The sequence below is a fragment of the Urocitellus parryii genome, unplaced genomic scaffold, assembly GCF_045843805.1.
Source record: "Urocitellus parryii isolate mUroPar1 unplaced genomic scaffold, mUroPar1.hap1 Scaffold_156, whole genome shotgun sequence".
Lineage (NCBI taxonomy): Eukaryota > Metazoa > Chordata > Mammalia > Rodentia > Sciuridae > Urocitellus > Urocitellus parryii.
In genome coordinates, this window is record NW_027552098.1 from 294515 (window position 1) to 301755 (window position 7241).

A 7241-nucleotide genomic window follows, 5' to 3' on the forward strand; every position below is an offset into this window, starting at 1 on the left:
ATTCCCATTCCTAATAAGATGGCTAAAGTGAGGGATACAGGTTCTCAGTGAAACCGGGTTGTATGTTCCTCTATTTGATCTTCAAATGAATCTGTGTCATGATAGAGCACTCTGGGAAACATCTCCACCATTACACAATAATTTACAGAGTTGTTAAATATCTGGGCTGAAATGCAAGGAGTCAATCCTGTGTCACATGCCCACAAAGTTCCATTATCAGGAGTAAGGAAACCCTGTGTGATGCCAATATTTTTTTGTCTGGATACATAAGTGTTGTTTACTTTTAGGTGGAGACCCTATATATAAGCTTGCCCTGGTTATACTTCTGGGAGGGTTAACTTAGGATTTTCACCTCAGTTACAGGAGGAACTCTGCGCTTTTACTGCATAAGTCCCATCAATTGCTATCCATTTATAATAAGGAGGAACAGAGGAGAGACAGAGCCAACAAGACTGAGTGAGATCTGGTTGTGTGAAATTCAGCACAGCAAAGGCTCCTTCAATTAGCCTCCAGGGGAAGGGGTTGACTTCACTCTGAATTGGGGAAGTAAATGAAGGTGAAACTTGAGGAGTATGGGAAAGTGAAAGGTCCCTAGTAGGTTTAGGTTCGGGTGGTCTTTGAGGCCCAATTTCTGGCTTGATGGGATTGGGTCCTATGGCCAAGGGAATTTCTTTTCTCTCCAACCTGACAGTGAACCAAAGGTCAAAATCATATCCTGTGGTGTAAAATCGCATTCCATAGGTTTTTCCTGAAAGCCATGCCCAGACATTTTGGTTTCTTCCTTTGGAGGTGAAGGTTATATTTAGGGGGTTGCATAGGCTATTTGTGTTACATGGAGTAGGGCCAACTAGTCCAGAATTTTCCGCTTGGGGGCTCCGTTTAAATGGGAGGCATTGTTTGGGATTTAATTTAGTATTATTTCTTCTTACCCGAATCAGACTGTCAGTGGAGTCTGGGTTCCACCAGACAGCCCCTGTATGCTCACATCCCCATGACTTACAGAAGAAGTCGGCTTTTCCCTCACACAGCCGTGACTGTTCGCGGCTTCGATTGTCCGCCGGGCAAACATAATAATCCAGGCTAGCCAACCTACATCTAGCTTGTATGTCCCTACATCCATAATGTTTGTTTCCATTATCTATGATATGGAGGGGATTTAATGGAATTTTAGTGGGATCTTTTTCATCAGGGATATCCCAATAGGAAAGACCTATAGCCTGCTGACAAATATCCGGGTGGAGAGATGGCCACTAGGTCCCTAAGGGGGCTGTGTGCGAGACAGACCATACTTCCTGTCCAGTAGGATTTATGATCAGCCATCGCTGCTGAACGGGCTGATGAGGATTAGGACTACTGATGGTCAAGGGGAGGATCCATAGCCCTATCCACATGGCGAATACGCAATTTGAGAGGGTTATCAGTCTTTTCCAGTTTCCAGCCAGAATCTGGACAAGGAGCAGGCTTGAGATGAGAGGCATGGATCCAGGAAGTGATTCCATCTACCTTTACTGCTGTAGGTGTTATAAGTAGCACCTGGTATGGTCTTTTCCAGCGAGGTTCTAGGGATGACACCTGATGTCTTCTTACATAGACGAAGTCTCCTACTTGATATCGGTGTGGAGTCCCTTCGTCCCCAGGTTGGTAGGCAGTGGCCAGCTGTTTCCACAGGTATCGCTGGGTTCTTTCAAGAGCTTTTAGTCTGTCAAGCAAGGGGGTGTGAAAGGAATCGTTAGGTCTTAGAGTTGGGGTCAGGTCCCTTATTGGAGGAGGGGCACCATAGAGAATTTCATAGGGGGTGAGGTTACACAAAGAAACATAGGGAGTATTTCTTGCACGAAACAGTGCATAAGGCAGGAGCATAGTCCAATCTTTTATGCCGGTCTCTAAGCTTAATTTCGTCAAGGTCTCTTTAATGGTTCTATTCATTCTTTCTACCTGTCCTGAGCTCTGGGGTCTATAAGTGCAATGTAACTTCCAATTAATCCCCAGGGTCCTGGCTAACCCCTGACTTACCTGGGCCACGAACGCCGGTCCATTATCGGACCTTATTACCTTAGGCAGGCAGTATCTTGGAAAAATATATTCCAGGATCTTCTTGACCAACATTTGCGCTGTTTCTTTTTTTGCGGGGAAGGCTTCAATCCCTCCTGAAAATGTATCTACAAAGATTAGGAGATATTTAAGTCCATACATTGCTGGCTTAATTTCAGTAAAGTCCACTTCCCAGAATTGTCCTGGTCTGGTTCCTCGAAAGTGCCTTCCTATAGGAAGCTTGGAGGGGCAAGCATTAACCAATTGAAGACCCGACAGGCTTTTGTTACTCGTTCAGCTAATTTTTTTCGCTGTGAGCTGGTTAGTGGAAAACTCTGTTCTTGATCTTTTAGGAATGCCTGCAGTTTCTTTGAACCAAGGTGAGTGAGTTGATGTACATTCTTAACGTAGTGTAGGGCTTTCTGAAATTGCAAGTTGGGTTCAGTGTTGTCAAGGAGTTCAGTGTCAGTGTCCTCAGATGTTAAGTTGTCAGGGTGCTCCGATGTAGTTAAATCTCCTGACTCATATTTCCCCCTTATGGAAAGTGTTAACATGGTTACTCTGTTTAGAGCTGCCAATTTAGCCTCTTTATCTGCCCTCCTGTTTCCAACCGCTACGGGATCCTTTCCTTTCTGGTGTCCTGGAGAATGCACTATAGCTAGTTCTTTAGGGCTTTGTATTGCTGAGAGGAGGCGGAGGATCTCATCTTTGTTCCTTATTTCTTTTCCCGCCGAGGTTAATAGTCCCCTTTGCTGGTAGATAGCCCCATGTACATGAGCGGTAGCGAAGGCATAGCGGCTATCTGTGTATATGGTGGCCTTTTTGCCTGCTGCCAGCTCTAATGCCTTCGTGAGGGCGATCAGCTCTGCCTTTTGAGCCGATGTTCCCTCTGGGAGGCTAGAGGACCAGATGACTTTAGTTCTGCTAACAATTGTTGCCCCAGCCCACCGCTTACCGTCCTGGAGAAAACTGCTGCCATCAGTGAACCATATGATCTCAGAGTGGGGCAGTGGCTGATCCTTTAAATCCCGTCGTATACTGGTTTCTTCTGCCAGTATATGTTGACAGTCATGAGTGACAGGTTCTGATGATTGTTCAGGTAGTAGTGTAGCCGGGTTAAGAGGGGCAGGGGGTCCCAATATTATTTTGTCCTTGTCAAGCAACAGGCTCTGATAGTGTGTTATTCTAGAGTTTGATAGCCATCTGTCTGGTGGCTGGTGGATGATGCTCTCTAGGGCATGGGGGGTTATAACGGTTAGCTTCTGCCACAGCGTTAACTTATCAGCATCTTTGATTAGTAGGGCCGCCGCTGCTATAGCTTTTAGGCAATGAGGCCATCCACTAGCCACTGGGTCCAGCTTTTTAGATAAGTAGGCTATAGGCCTTTTCCAAGGTCCTAAAGATTGAGTAAGCACTCCTCGTGCTATTCCTTTCTTTTCCTCAATGTAGAGAGTAAAGGGTTTTTCTACATCCAGGAGTGCTAAGGCTGGAGCAGATAGCAGCGCCCTTTTGATGTTATCAAAAGCTTGTTGGTGTTCGGGGTTCCATTGGAATTGGGCATTTCCCTTTAACCACAGGTATAAAGGAGCAGCTAAGGTTGCAAACCCAGGTATCCATAACCTGCAAAAGCCAGCAGTCCCAAGAAACTCTCTGAGTTGCCTCTTATTAGATGGGGTTGGTATCTGCACAACAGTTTGTTTTCTGGGCTCAGTGAGCCATCGTTTACCGCCCCTAAGGGAATAGCCCAGGAAGATTACTTCTTGCTGGCAAATTTGGGACTTTTTGACAGAAGCTCTATACCCGAGTTGAGCAAGCTCAGATAGTAGTGTTTGGGTCCCAGACTCACATTTTTCCTTGGTGTCTGCTACCAGTAGCAGGTCATCCACATATTGGAGTAGGGTGACTTCAGGGTGCATGGTTCTGAAGTTATTGAGATCTCTGTGGAGGGCTTCATCAAAAAGAGTGGGGGAGTTCTTGAACCCCTGTGGAAGTCTGGTCCAAGTTAGTTGACCAGATGTTCCGGTTTCTGGGTTTACCCACTCAAAAGCAAACAGCAATTGACTATCTTTATGCAGAGGCAAGCAAAAGAAAGCATCTTTTAAGTCCAGGACAGTATACCATTTTCGCTCGGGGTTAAGAGTGCTAAGCAGATTGTACGGATTAGGTACTGTGGGGTGAATGTCCTGCACTCTGTTGTTGATCTCTCTTAGGTCTTGAACAGGGCGATAGTCCCCGGTTCCTGGCTTTTTTACTGGTAGCAGGGGAGTGTTCCAGGCCGATTGACAGGGCCTTAGGACCCCTAAGGCCAGATATTTCTGAATATGGTGCCTTATCCCATCTTTAGCTTCTTTGCTCAGAGGATGTTGTTTAATATTAATTGGGGAGGCTGAGGTTTTTAACTCCACCATTATTGGAGGTTGTTTTATGGCTTTGCCTAATTTAGCAGTTTTTGCCCAGGCATCTGGGGTAATCTGTTATCCATTTCTGGGATAGCTTGCCTGTTTGATCAGTCTTGGGGGGTGTGAAGAGTTGATGTTCATCTTCTACTGACATAGTGAAAGCCATGACTATAGGAGTTTTTACTGAAGGATTTAGAAATTCCATTTGGGGGCCTTCAGGATTAAAAGTTATTCTGGCCAGGAGTTTGGTGAGCAGATCTTTGCCCATCAATGGGGCTGGGCATTCTGGGATCACTAGGAAGGAGTGATGGATTTTTCCTTTCCCCAGGTCCATGGTCCTCTTAGTTGTCCTAGCCCGATATTTACTGCTGTTAGCCCCTTGAACTAGAGACCTTTTAGTTGATAGAGGGCCCAATGGGGCCTTAAGGGCTGAGTATATTGCCCCTGTATCCACTTCAAAGTTTACTGGGGTTTCCTCCACTTCAAAAGTTACCCTGAGCTCGGGGAGGGGATCCGAGCCCCGACTTTCCTCGTCATCCTCCAGAGTTAGAATGGCTGGTTGGCATGGCTGTTTCTTTCTAGAGCACTCTTTGACCCAGTGTCCTTTTTCTCTACAGTAGGCACATTGATCTGAGGCCAAATGTGGCTTTTGGCGTGGGCCCAGGTATCCCTTTCTGTCTCCCTGTCTCCTAACTTCTGGCCTATTTGTTGTTGTGACCAGGATCTTAGTCAATGCCTCAGTCTGTCTTTTGCTTCTTTCATCCTCCCTTTGCTCCCTTTCTTTCTTCCTTTGCTCCCTTTCTTTCTCCCTCCTTTGTTCCTTCTTTTCCTCAGTTTCTCTCTTATAGTATACCTTCTCAGCTTCTCTGACTAAATCTCTCAAAGTCATATCTTGTAATCCATCTAAGCGTTGTAACTTTCTTTTAATATCCAGGGCAGCTTGCCCAATACAGGCCATCGTGACAGATGCCTTTTGATCCTCTGAGGATCAAAAGGAGTATATCTCCTATATGTCTCCATAATTTTCTCCAGAAACATAGAGGGTGATTCGTTAGGCCCCTGAATAATCTCTCTTACCTTGGTCAAGTTAGTTGGCTGTCTAGCGGCTGCTCGGAGACCCGCTATTAGAGCCCGGCGGTAAGTGGACAGATGCTCCCTACCTTCAAAGGTGTTGGGGTCCCAGTTAGGTCAGTTCAAGGGGAAGTCAGCTTCGATTATGTTGGGAAGTTGTGTCGGTTGCCCATCTGGTCCGAGGATATTTTTTATTGCTTCCAGGAGGATTCTCTCTCGTTCCTCTGTCGTGAAGAGAGTGCCTAAGAGTTGTTGGCAGTCATCCCAAGTAGGCTGATGTGAAAACATCAATGACTCGATCAGACCTGTGAGCCGGGTGGGGTCCTCGGAAAAAGGGGGATTGTTATTTTTTCCAGTTATATAGATCTGAAGAGGAAAAAGGCCAATACTGGTAGATTTACATTTCTCCACCATGGCCATCCTCTATCATTGGCCCATGAGGACGGAGGGGAAGTATCATGGGGGCTTCAGGGTTTTTAATCATTCGCTGCTGGCGAGTTCCTTTAGCCGGGCCAGCTTCCTCCAGGGGAGGAGGGGCTATGTGTGCCTCGAGGAAGTCATCTGAAGAGTGCTTGGCTTGCTTAACCTCCTTCAATGGTGGAGAAGCTGAGTCAGCAGCAGGGGAATCACTTAGAGGGTGTTGGGGGTTGGGGAACGGAGGCAGGGGATAAGGAAAGGGAGGAGAGTCCAGCAGAGTCAAATCTTGAGACTCAGGGAGAACAAAGGGTTTAGGAGGAGGTTTGAGAGATAGAATCGTAGGGGGAGGGGTAGGAGCAGGAACAGGGACAAGAAAAGCCTTTACCCAAGGAGGAGTAGATTCACAAAGGTCCTGCCAAGTTAAGATATACGGCTGTTGATCTGGATGGCTATGTGTCCCTGGCTGAAGAACAATATTTCTGACTTTTTGAATCAATGGGGAGTAGAAAGATCCTTCTGGAGGCCATCCAACTCCAAAGGCTGGCCATTCTGTGGCACCGAGAGTCTGCCAGGTCCGGCGTTTTACTGAAAAAGAAAGATTCTGAGTCCTTATGGGACTTCAGCCCAGTGATCAAGGGTCAGGGACAGAGGCGTGGAATGACTCTGTCCCATAATGAAAGTTACTTGAACAAGGACAGGGGCAATACAAACGTGACACAAACACAGACACACAGTGAACAGTAAATGTGTAACACAAGTTTAGAGGCAAAGATTAAAACAGACAGTGAATTCAACCAGAAGGCTCTGAGAGCTCACGCTCTCTAGCCCAAAACCAGAAGGCTCTGAGAGCTCACGCTCTCCAGCCCCAAACCAGAAGGCTCTAAGAGCTCACGTTCTCCAGCCCAAAACCAGAAGGCTCTGAGAGCTCACGCTCTCCAGCCCCAAACCAGACTCTGAGGGATCGCAAAGGAAAAACAAGAGGAGAAGAAGGAGGAGGAGAAGAAGAAGAAGAAGAAGATAAGGCGCCTTACTTCCCCCCTCCACTAAAGGAGTCTTGTTGAGGTCTCCCTGTCCAGCGATGCGCAGTTCCCGGCCAATGCACCAAATGTAAGGGTCCGGCGAAACGTGGGAGTAAGAGACCGCAAGAGACTGTCTTATGCAAAAGCTGAAGGGTGGGTTTATTTGGAGACCAACATGCTAGGGCTCTCTCTATAGCAAAGAGAGATAGAGCCCTGAGAACAACTTGAGCAGAGCTTATATACTTTCCCTGGAGAGGGCAGCGAGAGAAGTTACATTTTGTAGTTTGGCAGTTGGGGACAGCTC

General features: G+C 46.8%; 1 protein-coding gene across 1 annotated transcript; it reads right to left on the minus strand.

Annotated features, from left to right (window-relative positions):
• Positions 1-1350: 1350 nt before the first annotated feature.
• On the minus strand, positions 1351-6590 carry LOC113199887 (uncharacterized). The gene is given in 7 exon segments (XM_077794475.1): positions 1351-2306; positions 2309-4490; positions 4492-5414; positions 5417-5852; positions 5854-6090; positions 6223-6530; positions 6533-6590. Coding segments are annotated over 7 exon segments (5100 nt in total).
• Positions 6591-7241: the final 651 nt, after the last annotated feature.